The sequence below is a fragment of the Hippocampus bargibanti genome, linkage group LG04 (genome assembly GCF_051943395.1).
Source record: "Hippocampus bargibanti isolate YZ-2025 linkage group LG04, ASM5194339v1, whole genome shotgun sequence".
In the NCBI taxonomy this organism is placed as follows: domain Eukaryota; kingdom Metazoa; phylum Chordata; class Actinopteri; order Syngnathiformes; family Syngnathidae; genus Hippocampus; species Hippocampus bargibanti.
This window is the reverse complement of record NC_142737.1, coordinates 2,643,147-2,663,178: the sequence shown is the minus strand read 5'-3', so window position 1 is coordinate 2,663,178 and position 20,032 is coordinate 2,643,147. Positions and strand designations below refer to the sequence as shown.

General features: G+C 39.3%; 2 protein-coding genes across 2 annotated transcripts in view; one reads left to right on the top strand and one right to left on the bottom strand.

The window, feature by feature from the left end:
• kntc1 (kinetochore associated 1) overlaps positions 1-20,032 on the top strand; it is a gene marked incomplete at its 5' end in the record, with an annotated part of 60,982 nt that overhangs the window by 6,861 nt on the left and 34,089 nt on the right. The window contains 17 exons of the mRNA XM_088993533.1: positions 2-74; positions 9,394-9,448; positions 11,195-11,315; positions 11,528-11,643; positions 12,627-12,705; positions 12,825-12,902; positions 12,985-13,019; positions 13,107-13,217; positions 13,539-13,632; positions 14,320-14,372; positions 15,823-15,938; positions 16,155-16,212; positions 16,295-16,393; positions 17,711-17,754; positions 17,866-17,928; positions 18,527-18,602; positions 19,606-19,731. Coding sequence (XP_088849659.1) covers positions 2-74; positions 9,394-9,448; positions 11,195-11,315; positions 11,528-11,643; positions 12,627-12,705; positions 12,825-12,902; positions 12,985-13,019; positions 13,107-13,217; positions 13,539-13,632; positions 14,320-14,372; positions 15,823-15,938; positions 16,155-16,212; positions 16,295-16,393; positions 17,711-17,754; positions 17,866-17,928; positions 18,527-18,602; positions 19,606-19,731 — 1,397 coding nt within the window. The remainder of the gene's footprint in view (position 1; positions 75-9,393; positions 9,449-11,194; positions 11,316-11,527; positions 11,644-12,626; positions 12,706-12,824; positions 12,903-12,984; positions 13,020-13,106; positions 13,218-13,538; positions 13,633-14,319; positions 14,373-15,822; positions 15,939-16,154; positions 16,213-16,294; positions 16,394-17,710; positions 17,755-17,865; positions 17,929-18,526; positions 18,603-19,605; positions 19,732-20,032) is intronic.
• cfap251 (cilia and flagella associated protein 251) lies at positions 923-8,694 on the bottom strand. Its single transcript, XM_088993535.1, has 10 exons — positions 8,498-8,694; positions 8,227-8,367; positions 8,048-8,157; positions 5,610-5,718; positions 5,432-5,512; positions 5,259-5,336; positions 5,094-5,135; positions 3,644-3,915; positions 2,361-2,537; positions 923-2,282 (listed from the first exon to the last, which is right to left on the bottom strand). Exons 1-10 carry the CDS (start codon positions 8,684-8,686, stop codon positions 1,994-1,996), a joined length of 1,488 nt encoding a protein of 495 aa, XP_088849661.1. The 5' UTR covers positions 8,687-8,694; the 3' UTR covers positions 923-1,993.

The following is a 20,032-nucleotide window of genomic DNA, read 5'->3' as shown; positions in this document are numbered from 1 at the left end:
GAAGGCGGCCATTTTCCCTGCCTCAACCAAAGATCACAGGTGCTCGGCAATGATGGTTCAATTCCAGAAAACAGGTGAGCCTGTGTGTGTGTGTGTGTGTGTGTGTGTGTGTGTGTGTTTGCATACCCATAAACAAGGCAACTTACTGCAGTGGCAAGGTATCTGGAGTCATGCGAAAAGCTCATGTGGCTGATGCTGTCCGGGGGGTAATGGAAACATTCCTTGGGGTCGCTTTGTAAAGTGTTGACATCCAGAAAGTAGACAGCTCCGCTTGCAAAACCCACGGCCAGGTAGCGTCCTGCTCGGCGGCAACGAAATGTGTCAGCATCCAATTCTAATCCATCTTTTAAACCGGGTTTTCGAATGACAATGTAAATTATGTTTTTGTCAAGATTTGTTTTGGTCTGTGGAAATGTGATCATTTTAACTCATTCACTGCCATTTACGAATTTATTCGGGAATTGAAAATATGCCGTAGAGCGCCATTCCCGAATTTGTTTAGGTTTGGGTTTTTCTTGCAAGGGTGCCGATAAAGCGCTGGTCAGACCTCTGGTAATGTTTTTGCCTTCCATGAGGGGGGCAGCATTTCGCTTTTTCCCATGTTAGCGCTTTGTTCCAGCTTCAGCTGTTGTTCAAGCGCTATATAAATCAATATGTATATATTGCATTGTATTTTGGACAGCTGCCCCCATTTCAAGCTCATATAACTCCAGACCCGTATAATTTAGGAACTATTTTTTTTTCAGATAAAACAAGACAGTCTAAGTTTTTTTACACTGTATTGAATGTTTATGTCGTCCTACAAGTCAAGATTCTGTGGGTCCTGGAATTCGAGTGGCAATGACAAAAACCCTGGCACTGGAGTGGACACATTTTTGCACATCGTCTGGCAGTGAATGAGTTAATGGCATCAACTGTGAGTTACTTTTAACGTGTTTTTAGTTGTTGTGGGTAAATGAAGCTTCATGAAGCACTTGTTATAGTTTTTGGCTTCTCAAGATGGCACTCTTGGTTTGAACATGCAGTCGGTTTTTCCGAAATTTCCTTTGCATTAATGTTCATATTCACACCAAGAGCACCATATGGAAGACTGCAAAAATAATAAAAAATGCTTCATGAAGCTTCGTTTTCCCATGACAGTGATGCATCCGTTTACGAACCCCTTGGCTTACAAACTTTTCCATTTACGAACGTTAAATTTATGAAAATTTTACCTTGGCATACAAACTATTTTTCAGGATACACACGAAGCGCCACAATTTGTCCTCTGTTCCCCACCCCCAGTCTTCCGTTAAAGCCACGTGATTGGTCAAGAACGCAGCAGTGAGGGGAGGTGGTTTAAACATTAAAGAGACAGGTAGACGACAGAGAGTGAGAAAATAGATTTCAACTTGGATAGTTCAAGGGCAGAGTGTAGACTGCAAGGTTAAAATTCCCATCAATCAGGCTCCACAAATAACCCGCACTAGCCATCTGTATACTTGATGCAAAAAGTTATCAAACCAGCTAAAAAGAACACAATTGATGAGGAACTAGGTAAAATTATCGCAGAGAAATCACCTACAAGGGATCATTCCTCAAGATGGTGAAAGAAGAAGGCTACGTTCCTCATCAAGTGTTTAATGCTGATGAGACCGGCCACTCCATTCCATCAAGCCCGCAACGACCATCGCAAAGGTAAATAAAACCACTTCATTATACAGTACAGTTTATTTTTTTAATTTTAATACCATAGCGTATTTATTATACATAAAATAATGTATATGTTGTGTAGTCTTAAGGCTTATTTAGTAGAAAATTATGTTTTACGGGGACCTGGAAACGGATTATTCTCATTTTAATGGTTTCCTATGGGAAATTAATTTTTTGGGATACACACTTTTCGCCTTACACACTCTGTCTGGGAACCAATTAAGTTTGTAAGCTTCATTATCACTGTATGCTGAATTGTCTTACGATAAAGTGAACTCCTACATTGATCATAACATGAACATCAAGATTCAAAATGTTCAAAGGTCTTTCCATCCTCACCCTGAGGGTCAACGGTGAGACACCGGATGTCTTTTTCTTTCTCCAAGACCGTCCTGCAGACAATCCGCTTTTGCCGGTAGTCCCAGACTTTTAAGCTTCCGGTACAGTTACCCATGACCACGGCGGGCTCTTTGGGATGGCAGGCCACGGCGTGGAGAGGGTTGCAGTTCTCCTGCAGCAGGACCCGCCATGTGCTACTTTCCATGTTCACATGGACAACCGCAGAGGTCGATGACGACACTACAAAGTTCCTGCCCGGTGTGAGAAAATAGTCAAATCGGGTGAGATATTATATTTTTCCTTTCGGATCTGGAGGAGATTTACAGTACCTGCCAAGTAACGGCTTGGTATCCAATGTACCGTCTTCCAGATACTCTCTTTCAAATTCTTTTGCAAAGGAAATGGAGACAATGGGGTCCAGATTCAATTGGGTGAACCAGGTCAGCAGCAGCATATTTTCATCGTAAAAATTGACGTGGCCTCGCGTGTCTCCGGTCACGATGCAGCTGTCATGCGAAAGAAACAAAGAGGCAACTGGAAAGTGCGATCTTTTGCCACGGATGACGATTCCGCATCTTGGCCTATGTTTAAGTTAAACATAGGCCGTTTACGTACCGTTACTAATGAGAGCTTCTCAAATGCGAACATGCTAACGGTGGCTATGGTAACAACGAACAAAATACTAACATGAGAATGGAAAGTACAGTGATACCTTGGCTTATGAACTTAATTGGTTCCCAGACAGAGTGTGAAAGGCGAAAAGTGTGTATCCCAAAAAATAATTTCCCATAGGAAACCATTAAAATGAGAATAATCCGTTCCTAGATCCCCATAAAACATAAATTTCTACTTTCTAATTTTCTAAGCCTTAAAACTACACAAAATATACCTTATTTTATGTATAATAAATGTGCTATGGTATTATAATTAAAGAAATAAACTACTGTATAATACAGTCGTTTTATTTACCTTTGTGATGGCCGTTGATGGCTTGATGGAATGGAGTGGCCGGTTTCTTGTAGACGCTTTCTCTGTGATAATTGTATCTAGTTCCTCATCAATTGTGTTCTGTTTAGCTGGGTTGATAGCTTTTTGCATCAAGTGTACAGATGGCTTGTGCGGGTTGTTTGTGGTGCCTGATTGATTTTAACCTTGCAGTCTACACTCTGCCTTTGAACTATCAAAGTTGAAACTCTCTCACTGTCACCTGACTGTCTCTCTAATGTCCCTCTGCTGCGTTCTTGTCCAATCACAGTCGCTTTAACCGAAGAATGGGGGCGGGGAATAGAGCACAAAAACAGTCGGCTGCCATTTTGTTGTTAGAAGAATGGGCTCGTTCGCGAACGACGCATCACTCATTGAAGCAGCTCCGTGTACGAAAAAGTTCGTATGCCAAGGTAAAATTTTCATAAATGTAACGTATGTAAACCGAAAAGTTCGTAAGCCAAGGAGTTCGTAAACCGAGGTATCACTGTAAATCCAATAAAATGGAATATTTCTTGCTCTGATCATTTGAGCGTGATTGGTTAAGAAATTTTAGAAATTTTAGGAAGACAAAAAAATGGCAGAATAATCATCCAAATCTATATCAAGTCTCAAGACAAGAACATACTTGTCTACCACAGCGAGCACCGTGATGGGATGCTCTTGCAAAGAGATGACCTTCACGTGGTCCCGGCTCAGCCTTTGGTTGGACTCCAGGTCCTGAGTGAGATCCCAGACCATGATGACCCCCGCTCTCGACGGGGTAAGGATTCGGTATTCTCGCCAGTGGAAAATGGACGGGCTCAGTGGCCCGCCTGCCAGTTTGACCAGTTCGCAGTATTCGGGCGTGGAATTGGGGAAGAGAGATGCGTTGAGTTCCAAAGTGGCCGCATCGCCCAGCTGACGGGGATGAAACCCGGAAGGACAAATAGATCTCACATGAATTGCAATTCAAATAAAACAGAGAACAGAAAAGTAAAATTGTTGTTAAGTCATTCAGTGCCAGATGATGTGCAAAAATGTGTCCACTCCAGTGCCAGGGTTTTTGTCATTGTCACTTGAATTCCAGGAACCACAGAATATTGAGTTTTAGGACTACATGAACATTCAATACAGGGTTAGAAACCTTAGGCTTTCTTTTTTCATCAGAAAAAAAAAAAGAGTTAATTCCTAAATCATATGGGTCTGGAGTTATCGGAGCTTGAAATGGGGGCAGCTGTACAAAATACGATACAATACAATACATACATATTGATTTTTATAGCGCTTTATACTACTACTACTACTACTAATAATAATAATAATAATAATAACAATAATTAATAATAATAATACATTTCACTTTGAGGCGCCTTTCAAAACTTTCAAGGACAGTCACTTTTTTTTTTGCGGGTGAGTAGCGGCAGCCAGACCCGCCGGCGTTCAATCAACCTGGAGTTAATTCCTAAATCAGATGGGTCTGGAGTTATCTGAGCTTGAAATGAGGTCAGCTGTACACAATACAATACACATTGATTTTTATAGCGCTTTATAATAATACTAATAATAATAAAAATAATACATTTCATTTAGAAGCGTCTCTCATAACTTTCAAGGACAGTCACTAATTTTTTTGCGGGTGAGTAGCGGCAGCCAGACGCGCCAGCGTTCACTCAACCTGGAGTTAATTCCTAAATCATATGGGGTTGGAGTTATCTGAGCTTGAAATGGGGGGAGATTTTCAAAATATGATACAATACATACATATAGGTTTATGTAGCGCATTAACAACAGCTAAAGCTGGAACAAACCTCTAACATGGAAAAATGTGAAATTCTGCCCCCTCATGGAAAGAAAAAAAAAACATTGCCAGATGCCATAGCCAGTGCTTTATTGGCACCCAAGCATGAAAAAAAAACAAAACCCAAACAAATTTGGGAATGGCACTCGTCATATTTTCAATTCCCGAATAAATTCGTGAATGACAGTGAATGAGTTCATAGACTTTTTATATATCCGGAGAAAATACTAATTTTGAGCATGATATCAAAAAAACACCAATTACAACACTAACACAGTGGCACAGTGTAAATAATTACCTTGATAATCTTTAGTGGAACGCATTGCAAAGTTCCTTGTGCCTAAAAAACAAAAACAAAAAAAAGAAACGGCGGTTTGAGTTGATCTAACATTCCCTCACGACCAGTCCACTTCCATTATTAGTACCGGTACTTTTTTTGGGTTCCTATGGTGCCACTACTCACCGTGCTGTAAAACAACACTTGGCTATCACTGCTGCTCAGAAACTGAGTGCTGTTGTTTGGATTAGAAATGATGTAATTCTGCAAAACAAGTCAATAGTGGAGATTATTTGAATGTTATTTGCCCGAATGTGAAATCTGTACGCATGATGCTAATTAGCTTCAAACGGATTTACTTGATAACCATATTCAGGCTTTAGCTCTGTGAGCCAGAGCGGTCCATGGCAGTCGTTGATCCAATCCCAGACACAAACACACTGTTGGAAACGGCACGTTGATCAGTCCAAAGCAATGGATCCACATCATCCACCCGATTGACCGGAAGCGATGGAGATCAATGAACTTTTTACTCACTTGATTCCTCTCATTCCCGAGCGTCACCAGCTGTTTGGCGTCCGCTGACAACGCAATGGCAATAACCCCCCCGTTGGGATGGCACTCGAACAGAGTCTGCACGGGAATGCTGAAAGTTTCCAAACATATCGCTTTAGGGCTGAAACCACTTTTTTCAAAGATGATTACTATATTTAATAACTAACTAACTAACTAAATAAATTCAGCATTCAATTAACCATTAAAATAGGGGTGATAAAATAATGAATGAGAAAATAATAATTGAGAAAATAATAATAATAATAATACATTTAATTTATAAGTGCCTTTCAAAATTCTCAAGGACACTTTACAGTCACAGGATATTTTTTTCTGCGGGTGAGCAATGGCAGCCACACGCGCCAGCGTTCACTCAACCCGGAAGTAACATAAAAACAACAACAATAATAATAATAATATTTACATTCTATATACAGGTAATATCTGAGTCACGACCGGGTTCCGTTCAGACAAAATGGTCGTAAGTTAAACGGTCGTAAGTCAAGATCCATTCAAAATGGCCGATGTGACGTTTACACTAACGGATAGTATCCGATGTCAATCTGTTGTTTTTATGCAATGTTTTCTATTAAATACTATTACAGTAAAGTCTCGTTATATCGATATTCAAGGGAGTCCGAAAAAATATCGATATAACCGGGACTATCGATATATCCGACCCTGTTTGCATGTAATTTTCTCCGTGCGTGCATAGAAATAGTATCGATATAACCGGGACTATCGATATATCCGATATCGATATAACGAGACTTTACTGTATATACAGGTAATATATGAGTCACGACCGGGTTCCGTTCAGACAAAATGCTCGTAAGTTAAACGGTCGTAAGTCAAGATCCATTCAAAATGGCCGATGTGACGTTTACACTAACGGATAGTATACGATGTCAATCTGTTGTTTTTATGCAATGTTTTCTATTAAATACTATTATATACCAAATATATAATCGATAAAATCATGTACCAATAAAAACTAAAATGAAGCATTTCTGGGGAAAAATGTGGCTTAACTCATTCACTGCCATTCAAGAATTTATTCGGGAATTGAAAATATGACGTAGAGCGCCATTCCCAAATTTGTTCGGGTTTTGTTTTTTCTTGTTTGGGTGCCGATAAAGCGCTGGCGATGGCCTCTGGCAATGTTTTTTTTACCCTTCCACACGGGTGCAGCATTTCCCTTTTTTTCCATGTTCGCGCTTTGTTCCAGCTTTAGTTGTTGTGAAAGCGCTATATAAATCAATATGTATTGTATTGTATTTTTGTACATCCCCCATTTCAAGCTCAGATAACTCCAGACCCATATAACTTAGGAATTAACTCATTTTTCTGATGAAAGAAGAGAGTCTAAGGTGACTAACGCTGGATTGAATATTTATGTAGTCCTAAAACTCATTATTTTGTGGGTCCTAGAATTCGAGTGACAATGACAAACGCTGACAGTCGAGTGCACAAATTTTTGCACATGGTCTGCCAGTGAATGAGTTAACAAAACCTGCTGTAGAAGCTATTAAAAACGAAATGAATTTAAAATAATAATTAATAATAATAATACAGTGAGACCTCAACTTACAAACACCTCAACTTACAAACTTTTTGTCTTACCAACGTCAAATTCATGAAAATTAAACCTTATAATAAGCACTATTTTCACAATACACACCCACCACGGCTGGCGGAGTGATCTTCGGCGGAAGCACACGACCGAACAGCACCAGAGGTTAAGTTACCAACAGTCCTTATGGAAGGTGAATCTCCTTCCATAAGCCATCAACGACCATCAAAAAGGTAAATAATTCTTTATTTTACAGCAGTTTATTTCTTTAATTACAGTCATCATGTAATGCGTCTCTCTTTCCAAACAGCAATTCCCTTTGACCTTCGACCTCCAACGCCAAGTGACTTTATGATACAATGCAGTGTATTTCTTTCATTACAATACAATAGCACATTTATTATACATAGAATAAGGTATGTTGTGTGTATTTTTAAGGCTTATTTAGTTGAAAAGTATATTTTATGGAAACCCGGGAACGGATTATTCCCATTTTAATGGTTTCCTATGGGAATTATTTTTTTGAGATACACACTTTTCGCCTTACACACTCTGTCTGGGAACCAATTAAGTTCGTAAGTTGAGGTCTCACTGTAATAATAATAATAATAATAATAATAATAATAATAATAATAATAATAATACATTCTACATACATTATACATTTTAAGCGCCTTTCAAAGCTCTCTAGGACACTTTACATTCACAGAAAAGCATAGGTACTATAATAAATAAAATACAATCACAAAATAGAATACAATAAATAAAATACAATTATAAATAATTAAATATCAATAATTAAAGACCAAATAGAAAAAATAATGAGTATGTTTTGGGTATGTAGTACCCAGAATATGAATCCCACACTATGACAGTGCTTTTCTTGCTCTGGTCCGCTGTTCCGACCCAGCGTCGGTCTTCGCTGACACACATACATGAGATGGGGGAGCAGTGACCCTGAGAAACATTAAAAAAATATCAATTTAGTGTTTTTTTTTGTTAAATACTATTTTTGTTGATTATTACCTGGAGTATGTGCTGGGAGTTGGTTGTGTGGTTGTAAATAATTCCAACATGAGCTCCGGCATAGAGGAACACCAGCTCACTGTGGTCTTGCAGAACGTACACGGGAAGGGAAGAATTCACTCCAAAGACCCAATCAAGTGACTAAATGACGGGTACATATTCAAAATGTTAAAAAAAAAAAGACCAAACCATAGATCATAACTAGAAAATTTTGTCAGTTGGGGTACTTTGAAGTCAAGGTCTGACTGGCTTCAGGCGTACATTTACTTACCAATGCATGAGTTTTGCTGTGTGTGGTGTCCTGTGCGAAAAGGGTTTCTTTGGTTGCAGTGTAGACTTGAGACTCCCTGCTTTGCCTTAGTTTGTCAATGTCACTCACATTATATATATTTTTTGGGGGGGTGTCGGGACCATGTGCTTCAGACATTTTTCCTGTCAGACAAAGGCAGTGAGAAGTCATTAAAGAAAGAGAAAAAACACAACAACTCTGACTACATTTGACGCTGAGAAATTATTGAAAATGATTAACAGTGCAAAACAGGACAAAAAAATATACTGCTGGGTTGCCCTTGTAGCTCTACCACTGGAGCGGGCTGTCTTCAATGAAGCATTTTAATTAAATTGCATAGACAAATATTTATTATTATTATTATTATTATTATTATTATTATTATTATTATTATTATTATTATTATTATTATTACTTCACCGCCATTGACATTCCTTACCAGAAAGGGAATTCCAAAAATAAAACACATCGAATGTTAATTAACACATCAATTACGTTTTCCCGTGGGAGTAATTTGAAATGATTATGTTATTAAATCAGCAAACAGCTTTTGAAACGGTAGCGAACTTCATGTTGCGAAGTCGCTAGCGTTGCCTGGTTACTGTCAAAACAAACGCGTTGTCCAATAATTTCAAATTAAAATAAAATGTACCTGAAATCTTGAAGATAAATAGCCAAAATTACGTTTACTTTTCATTAAATATAATACTCAAAAAATCTTTTCATGTTACTCTACATTTCTGTGGTAAAGGGCGAAGGTCTGTTGTTGGTGTTATCAGGATACCTTATTCTGAAATTTATCATTTGTTCATGACTGGCGCATGCGTACAGCTTAAAGCCTGAATGGTGTTGTTTTAACCCTCACCTTTTTTTCCCAGGCATACGCTGTGCTTGATCGACAGCAGTCACCATACAACCACTAAAAAAAGAGCTGTAAGTGTGATTCATGACACACATAGCTTAAAAATTAGACTTTAAATAGTGTGTATACATATATAAAAAGTTTGTGCAAAACGCCCACAAGGAAACTGTCCCTGAAAGACAAAATGTAGGGCATTCAAACGGATTTACCGCGCGCCAATTTCTAAAGTTAATGGCTGCACTTTCTTGGGCGTCAGTTATAATTTCTTTTCGTTTCTGAAGAAAGGCGAGACTAAATGGCATAACCGCTACTTTTATAGTTTATTTTTTTTACGCAGCCACCGTTTTAATAGCGAACCCTATTCGTGCATGTTTATAAATTAGCGAGTCAAACGACACGAAATGGAAGGTGTAACTATCGGACAGTTATTGTTCTCGTGAACACCCAATACTGTTCATTACTTGTGAGCTCCCCAAAAGAAGCCGAGATGTGGAACGACGTGGAGTTTTTGGTCAACGAGGATTCGCTCACTGTCCGCTTAGGCAGTGCTTCACCAGAGGAGAATGGCACTAACTTGTACCAAGTGGACACACTGGTTAAAGTGTCCTCGAGCGAGGTAAAAAAAAAAGACTGCACGGGTCAATGGACCCTCGGTTTATCACGATTTGATGTTCCAACGACAACGATTTTTCCCATGCGATTACTGCAATTTACTGAGTGGCAATGGAGCAGACTCTCCTTATCCCCGCAGAACATGAATATAAAATAAAAACAATGAGAAACTTCAAACTTGCAAATGTCACTTGTAAATCTAGAACCATCTAATTGAACATGTTTTATTATCGTGGCTGTAGTGAACCACTTCCATTGATATAATAAACATCTTATCCACAGAGGTGGAGGGAGGAAGAGGATCTAAGGCACAGGTGTCAAAGTCAAGGCCCGGGGGCCAAATCCGGCCCGCCACATAATTGTTTTCGGCCCGCGAAAGTAAATCAAACTTGTGAACTTGTCCATTATACTTGCTAAAATCTGAGCCAAAATGTCATATTTTTGGATGTAAACCACAATAAGTCATTTTTCTTGACTTCAGATTTGAAAACTAGTTATTAATTATTTTATTTAGCGCTCTGTATGTAATATGTGGAGGGGATTAAACATTCTAATGGCTTCCCCAAATTCATAACGGCCCTCGGGAGGAAACCATATCTACAATGTGGCCCGCAGCAAAAAAACCACTCTGACACCTCTGATCTAAGGGAACTAGAGGGGGAAAAATGATGGTCAGATAGGTAAGGGGGGGGCAAGGTTATGGATAGCTTTAAATGTATAAAGAATCATTTTAAAGTTGATTCTATATTTAAAATTCTTCTTTATACATTTAAATCTATCCATAACCTTGCCCCCCTCCTTACCTATCTGACCTTCTTCAAATTTCTATTCCCTCTCGTTCCCTCAGATCCTCGTCCCCCCTCCACCTCTGTATGCCCCCCTGCCCGTCTCAGTCGATGGGGGACAGGGCTCTCAGCTGCTCTGCCCCCAAACTCTGGGACTCACTTCCTCCCAACATTCGTAACATTGATTCTCTTCCCACCTTCAAATCCCATCTCAAAACCCACATATTTAAAATCGCATTTTCTGTGCAGCTCTTTCTCTTGTTTCTATTTATAACTGTATTTTATTAATTGGATTCTATTTGGTATTGTATTTTATTTATTATAGTACCTATGCTGGTCTGTGACTGTAATGTCTCCCTGAGAGCTTTGAAAGGTGCTTAAAATGAAATGTATTGTTATTTATTATTATTCCCCTTATAGGTGCAGTCGCACCCTCATATTTATTCCATCAGCGGAAGAAACTGGAGTATTCTTGTCGCTGACAAAACGGTCGTCCTTTTCGACCAAAACTACCAAACCATTCTACTGCTGCTTCACTTTGGTATGAAATTCATTGATTTTTGTTTTTGTTTCAGATGCCAAAATGAAATCAATGCAGGATTTGATTTGTTAGATTATTTTTGGTCGCATCCAGCACAAGGTGTCTTCATGCTCTTATTGAATTATGATTACTTTTTGCAAAATGTTTTCTCACACCCAACTACCCCATCCAACAAAAACAAACAAACAAACAATATATTTCCTGTTTTGTAGAAAGTGCCGTGGACGCCATCGATGTGTGCCTGGATGGACAATTTGTGCTTGTGTGCGAAAGAAATGGCAACCTGCACTTGATCTTTGTTCCACAGAAGAGAATACTCCTCACCAAAGTATGTTTTTTCCCCCCTTCACGTTGATGCATGTCATTCTGAATTTAAAGTGGCCAAAGAAAACTACCTTTTTTCATAGCGTATTTAATAAATAATACAATGGTGTGGCAATAGAGTGTTTTATCGAAAGTACATTAAAGGACAACCGACGCCCCCGGACAAGTTGTGTCCATAATTTGTAAAATGGCTTCAAATGACTTTACTGAGCGTATTTTACAAAGATTCCACCGCATACAGCTTTATTTTACGTTTTAAGACTGAATATTCAGGACGTCTTGTTTTCGAGTTTGTGACGATTCCTGACGTCACGTCACGGAGGGAACGCCCCTGACCACACAATGCATTTTGGGTACTTTGTTTGGTCTGAAAACCTCGTGTTGATTGCGAAATTAGAAGGAAAACACAAAAATAACGCGATGGTGAATCGTTGTGTGTTGCACCAAGACTACTATTTGATACTAGTTGACACAAATTCCCAGCAGACAAATCAGCCCATTTCCAACGGAGCTTGGGCGCCATCTTGTTCATTTTCTGGGCGCTACATTGGAGTCCAGAGGCCTCAAAATGAGGCGGAAGGACTTTTTTATTCGATTGCAAACATTTATGCTTTCCTCGTCAGAACTATTTGAATCATATTCATAATTGGATGAGTAACAAGAAAGCATCTTCTCCGAATCTGAAGCCATTGTTTTGATTCTCGAGCAAGGCAAGACGTCCTGGCGTGATGTCACGAAGAAGGGGGCGGGACCTTCTGAAATTGAACTTTTTAACTACTTCATTTTGAAGTAGTTTTGGGACACTTTAAGTCATTTTTATTGGTATTTTGCATTTGACTAAAAATATCAGCCTGCGTGTTTTGGGTATTTTCGATGCTATAAAACGTTTTTATGATGTCAGTTAGGAAACAAAAAAATGGTGTCGGTTGTCCTTTAATATACCATTTTTAAACGGCGTGTTGGCTTTCACTATTGTGTTTTCGACAGACTTTGGTTGTCCAACCTAACAATGGCGACAAGAAAACATATTGTACTCTCATCACAGAGGAAAACAAGGCGTCACAGGGTAAAAAAAGCAACATTCCTAAAATTTGAGAAACTATTTACTTTCTTTCTCTTGATACCAAACACAATTTGAAACATCCCCCCTCGCCCTCAGTTTTACTCCCTTTAATTTCGCTACAGGCCTCTACCACGTGTTTCTGGTCATAAAAGATGGATTCTTTCACATCACCAACCTTAATTTGGCCAAGATCAAAACAGGTACACGCAGCATTGTTTTACAATGTCAAAGCTAGTGTAATTTTCCGTTTCATATAAATTAATACTTTTCTTTTTGTCCCAGCAATCGAAAAAATGGACATGTCCACTTTAAAACAGGTGAGCAAAATCGTTTTTTATTCTCGTGTGGATGCATAATTACGGTAATGAAGCAAAAACAACTTTTTTTTGCATGGATGGATGCAGCTTCAGCGAGTCATCAAGATCGACTTCTGCTCCACCGAGATGTACCATGACGAAGGTTGCAGCAATGCAGTCACCTTCACTTTGAATACTGAAATCCATTTATTGATCGGGGTGAGTGGACCTTACGTATAGTTTTGATTGATCAGTATAGTTTGCTTATGCTGAAGTTGACAGTCTGAAAAAAATCACCAAGCTTTTAAAATGGGGGTTCGAAATTGTAAAAAAAAAAAAAACGTTCTGTTAAATGATGTGTGTGAGTCTGCTGAATGCATGAAAACATGCCTTGCTCAATTTTGAGCTGTCAATCAAATCCATTTGTAAGCTAACCACATGAAAAAAAAGATCGTTTTAAAACCCCCCAGTGGCTGGCCATGCCGTGCAGAGACAGGCTCGGACAATCTGTCACTATTTCACTGTCTTTGAATTCGGCAGGGAGACGGCGAGCACGCAGTTAGTCACTGGACCATCGACCCTCATCAGTCCAAGATGTGTCTCGCTCACTCCATGGATAGAAGTTTGATAACAGGTAAGGAAAAGGGCGAAATATGAACATGAAACTTTAACACCAATTTGACAATTATGTGAAAGGAAAAACACATAAATAACGCGATGGTGAATCGTATGCCGCACCAAGACTATCAATTGCGATAACACCATATAGAAGTGGACACAAATTCCCAGCAGACAGGTCAGCCCATTTCCAACGGAGCTTGTGCGCCATCTTGTGCATTTTCTGGGACGCTACATCGGAGTCCAGACGGCTCGAATTGATACGGAAAGACTTCTTTAATCGATTGCAAACATGTATGCTTTCCTCTTCAGAACTATTTGAATCATATTCATAACTGGATGAGTAACAAGAAAGCATCTTCTCCGAAACTGAAGCCATTGTTTTGATTCTGGAGCAAGGCAGTTTGTAAAAGAGTATCCTGGCGTGACATCACGAACAAGAGGATGGGACTTTATGAATCTGCCCAGTTCCGAGCTCATTTTGTGGCACTTTTGGGACACTTTAAGTCATTTTTATTGGTGTTTTGCATTTGACTAAAAATATCAGCCTGCGTGTTTTGGGTATTTTAGATTGTATAAAACGTTTTTCTGATGTCAGTTAGGAAACAAAAAAAAAATGGTGTCGGTTGTCCTTTTAAGTGTTCAAATGGTTATTTTTTGAAATCGGAATAAAAGGTATTGATTGCGTTTTTCTATTTTAAAGGTGTCAAGAAAATGGTGGTGATTGGAAAATTTCTGTACATTCTTGACACAGAGGTGAGTTGAATTGCATACATTTCAACGTTTGCTTGGTATGTAAATAGTTGAATTTGTGGAGTGCCTTCCCACCCGATTAGTGAAAAAAAAGTCTACATTTTTTGTGCTGTCTGGACAACATTTTTTGTGTGCTACGTATTGTGGAAACTATTTTCGCAGTAAGCAGCAGTTTGTCAAAAAAAAGAGACATAAACATGATAACCGTAAGCCTCCATTTTCCTCAAAAGATGACCCTGCGCCTTATACGCACGTGTGCCTTATATGTGAAGTCATATTGAGCCACGCCACTGACTCCATTTCCTCTTGTCAAAGCCTCTACTGTAGTGCCTTATAGCCTTATAATGTGGGATATCTTTTATATATTATATTTGGAAAACTTTTTTCATTCGTTCAAGGTGCGCCTTATAGTCCGGTACGCCTTACATATGGAAAAACTTTGAAAGTACACCATTGACTGAGGGTGCGTCTTATACTCTGGTGCGCCTTATACACCGGAAAATACAGTACAGTGATACCTCGGCTTACGAACACTTTAGCTCACAAACTTTTTGCCTTATGAACATTAAATTCACAAGAATATAATCTTGGCATAGGAACTAGTTTTCGGCAGACGATCCAAACCACACGGTGGCTGGCGGACTAGTTTCCACACCCACTTTCTTTGAATGCACACATGGTTTGTTATCGAGTGGAATACTTTTGCTATTATGGGACCGAAAAAGACCCCACCACAGGCTAGTGTTAAGCCGAAGAGGACAAAATTACGGTCGAGCAGAAGAAGGACATTATCGAAAAACACGAACGAGGTGTATGTTTGTGTGACTTAGCGTCCCAGTACCAGTATGCTAAGTCGACCATTGCTACGTGTGGCTAAGGGTGTTTCTGTGTTGTCTAAGCAATGGTCTCGGGCAATAGAAGAGGTTGAAAAACTTCTGTTGATTTGGATGAATGAAAAGAAGCTAGCATGGGACAGTGTGTGTGAGGGTATTATTGTCGAGAAAGCACGGCAACTCCACTCAGATATCATCACGAGGCAACTACATCAATGACCATCACAAAGGTAAATAAAACGCCTTTATTATACAGGTCAGTTTATTTCTTTAATTACAACCCAAGAGCACATTTATTATACATAAAATAAGGTATATTTTGTGTAGTTGTAAGGCTTAGTTAGTAGAAAATTCTGTTTTATGCGATCCTGGGAACAGATTACTCTAATTTTTAATGGTTTCTTATGGGAAATTAATGTTTGGCAGATGAACATTTTGCCTTACACACACTTTCTGGGAACCAAATAAGTTCGTAAGATGAGGTATTACTGTATTTCTACTTCCAGCTGATGATTACTATGAAACTAATTTTGATTATTATTACAATTTATGTGGACACCGCTTTAAATCTCCCCCCAAAAAATGTAATCTCCTTACCGTGTGTTTTTTTTTTTTTTCAGGAAGTCTTAAGTCTTTGGTGTGTGGATTTCCTGGTCATGGTTCTCGTCTGGCCGAATGTCGCTCTTCTCGACTTTGAAATAATCACTGAATTAGACTCTCCGGCCTTGGTGGAAGGGTAACAGTGATTCTGTTTTTTTTAAACCCCATCATATAAAGTACACTACTATCTAAAAGTAATGTAATTGTATATACAGTAAAGTCTCCTTATATCGATATCGGATATATCGATAGTCCCGGTTATATCGATATTTTTTCGGACTCCCTTGAATATCGATATAACGAGACTTTACTGTATATTTTTATTCTCCTCTGGCGGCCATGTTGATTCCAGTCATCAAGCAGGGGGCAGCGTGAAGATGATCACCCTGGAGAAGAAAAACAAGAGTCAGGTAGCCGTGTCAGTTCAATGTTCAAGCCTTTTTGCGTTGCTCAACTTGCTCATGGTGGAAATATACGCGTTCATATTTTCAGATTAACTCCCTCAAGATCCGATGTTTGCCGTCCATGACGGTTCTCTACTGCCTGGATGTCTTCTCCGTGTCCTGCCTGGTCCAGATGAAAATAAGCACGGTGATGGATCACAATTTTGAATGTGGCCTGCTCTTAAACATTCAACTTTATGAAAACTGTCTTGTACAGCTCAATTTTTTTTGGTAAAAAAAAAAAAAATTACGGGGAAAAAAAGGAAATGATGTCGGCTAGACAAAAGTATTGGAACAGAGCTGCTTTTCCTGCTTCAATGCAATACATTTGTTACAGTGATACCTCGGTTTACGAACCCCTTGTCTTACGAATTTTTCGGTTTACGAGCGTTAAATTGATGAAAATTTTACCTTGGTAAACAAACTATTTTTCGGGATACATACGGAGCTGCCATAATGAGTGATGTGTCGTTCGCGAACGAGCCTTTTCTCCTGAAAGAAAATGGCAGCCAGCTTGTTTTGGTCCTCTATTCCCCACCCCCAGTCGTCGGTTACAGCCACGTTACTCTCAGTTCCAGCAGTGGGGGCGGCGGGGGTTTACAGACAGACAGAGAGAGAGTGAAGCCATTCCCCAATAAAGAAAATGGCTGCTGACATTTTTTTCCTCTGTTTCCCGCCCCCAGTCTTCGGTTAAAGCCACGTGATTGGTCAAGAACGCAGCAGTGATGGGAGGTGGTTTAAACATTAAAGAGACACGCAGACGACAGAGAGATTACAGTGAAATTTGGACTCATTTCAAACTTTGATAGTTCAAAGGCAGTGTGTAGACTGCAAGGTTAAAATTCCCATCAATCAGGCTCCATAAATAACCCGCACAAGCAATGTGTACACTTGATGCAAAAAGCTATCAACCCAGCTAAACAGAACACAATTGATGAGGAACTAGGTTAAATTATCGCAGAGAAAGCACCTACAAGGGATCGTTCCTCAAGATGGTGAAAGAAGAAGGCTACGTTCCTCATCAAGTGTTTAATGGTGATGAAACCGGCCACTTCATCCCATCAAGCCATCAACAACCATCAAAAAAGTAAATAAAACGACTTTATTATATAGTACAGTTTATTTCTTTAATTATAATACCGTAGCACATTTATCATACATAGAATAAGGTATATTTTGTGTAGTTTTAAGGCTTAGAAAATTAGAAAGTACAAAATTATGTTTTTTATGGGGACCTGGGAACGGATTATTCTCATTTTAATGGTTTCCTATGGTAAATTAATTTTTGGAATAGACACTTTTCACCTTACACACTCTGTCTGGGAACCAATTAAGTTCGTAAGCCAAGGTATCACTGTATGTTCTGTTTTTGTTCCGGCAGCTCCTTTTGTAATAAGGGTGAGCTAAAAAGCAAGACCAGTTACTCATATTTTTACTTAGCAACATGTTATAACTTCGCTTACAGGACACCATTTATTTCTTGGAGGGGATTCGTCCCACCTCGGAAAGGTATTTTTTTTTTTTCTCTTGTGAGTCAGCATGAAATTCATTCGCCAATAATGTGGCGATTCCTACTTGATTTTGTGCTTTATTTATCTCCATTTTGGCTGGCTGGAGCAGTCAAGGAGATTGTGTTTCCTCCCTCATTGTCTGCTGCCTGACGGAGACTTTACCAGAGAATAGGTAGGTGCCCCGTTTTATCTTTCATTCATTCAGATGGCCCGCCTCGGGCGAAGATGGAAGACAGCCGGAAAGAACGTCACCGCAGCTAGCTAGCTATGTAGCTGGCTATTTATCCATTTGATATCTGTTTGCTATCTGTCTATCTAGCTGTCTAGTTATCCATTTGCTATCTATTTGCTATTTGTCTATCTAGCTAGCTATGTAGTTCATATCTATTTGCTATCTGTCTAGCTAGCTAGCTACCTATGTAGCTCGTTATTTATCCATTTGCTATCTGTCTAGATAGCTAACTATGTAGCTGGCTATTTATTAGCTATAGGGCTATCTGACTAGTTGGGTAACTGTCTATCTATTAGCTATCTGTTAGCTGTTTAGCTAGCCAGCATTCTATCTATTTGATTTACTTCCAGGTTGAGTGCTCGCGCATGTGGCTGCTGCTGCTCACCCGCAGAAAAAACGTTTTTGTGACTGTAAAGTGGCCTTGAGTGTTGAAAGGCGCTTAGAAATGAAATGGATTATTATTATTATTATTATTATTATTATTATTATTTATTATTATTATTCGTTTGTGGCTCACTTTGACTTCTCTTGCCATCAGGCTCAGCAGACTTCTTCACAAGCACAAATTTGATGAGGCCGAACAGATTGCTACTTTATTTGAATTGGATTTAGAGGTACGTTTGCCAAAAGTCTATCTTTAGAAGATTGCAAGTCAGACTGTCTATTAAAAAAACAAATCTGTATTTTCAACAGTGGCGGGCCGTGGATTTCATCGCTAGGCCTTCAGTAGCGTTACATCTGAATCAATCCAGACTGAAAAAAAGTGTGGTTCAGCCATTGTGGGTTGACAAAACTGCAATTAAATCAACACAATATATTTGCTTACGCAGCTCTCTACCGATACAGTGTGCTAGCACTGGCCAGTATGCTCTTGTCACTAGCGCCTTGTGATCAGAGCGGTTTTCGCAAACTATGATTGGCTAGCGACTAGCCAATTATCGTTTGCGAAAACTCTGACATTGACCACACATTTGATGCGACTGGGCCTGCAAAACGGATTGTGAAGGCATCCAGATAGATTTATGACCCTGGTAACAAATGATGGCTGAAATGCGATTGGTTAAATGCTTAAATACGAAAATGCGCGTCTGGAAGGAGCGCAACAGGGGGAAAGTAATAAAAGGAAGCTGAAAGACAATTTGGAATTATTTAGTAATACAGTAAAGTCTCGTTATATCGATATTCTTGGGAGTCGGAAAAAATATCGATATAACCGGACTATCGATATATCCGATCCTGCGGCATGTAAATTTTTTCCTTGCGTTCATAGAAATAGTATCATAATAAGCAGTACTATCGATATAACCGATATCGATATAACGAGACTTTACTGTAATTCATGGATGAAATATAATTAACATCAGTCCGTGACGCAGATATTTTTAGGCCAGCAGAGAAAGGTTTGCAGCCCTCGATGGTCCGCCACTGATTTTCAATGAATGATATTAAATATAATACTTTATCCTTTCATATTTGTCAAATCCAAATCATTTGTGTACAGAGCTTTTGCGACATTTTAGTTTGTTGTGTTTTCCATTGTTAAAAAAATATATGTCATAGCTCAATGAACGTCGGGAAAACACTGCGGAATTCAAAAAGGATGTTTTTTTTCTTCAGCTCGTTTACAAGGTGAAGCTGGCCTTCGTTTTGGAGCAGCTGGCCTCGGCGTCGGTGGGTGGCCACGCACCAGATGAATGGACCGACCTTGTGGAGGAGGCCAGAATTAACCTGATGAAGATCACGGTGAGTGACAATACAATACATTTGTTACAGTGACAGAGAGAGAGTGAAGCCGTTCTCCAAAAAAGAAAATGGCAGCCATCTTTTTTTTGTCCGCTATTCCCCGCCCGCAGTCTTCGGTTAAAGCCACGTGATTGGTCAAGAACGCAGCAGTGAAGGGAGGTAGTTTAAACATTAAAGAGACAGGCAGACGACTGAGAGAGAGTGAGAAAATTGATAGAAAACAGTGAAATTTGGACTCGTTTCAACTTTGATAGCTAAACAGAAGACAATTGATGAGGAACTAGGTAAAATTATCGCAGAG

Excerpts from the sequence above, each read along its gene's own strand:
- cfap251 (XM_088993535.1), bottom strand. The coding sequence starts at position 8,686 with ATGACTTCTCACTGCCTTTGTCTGACAGGAAAAATGTCTGAAGCACAT. Across the intron at positions 8,368-8,497 it reads ACAGCAAAACTCATGCATTG|TCACTTGATTGGGTCTTTGG; the intron begins GTAAGTAAATGT and ends CCCGTCATTTAG. Across the intron at positions 5,337-5,431 it reads AGCCTGAATATGGTTATCAA|AATTACATCATTTCTAATCC; the intron begins GTAAATCCGTTT and ends CTTGTTTTGCAG.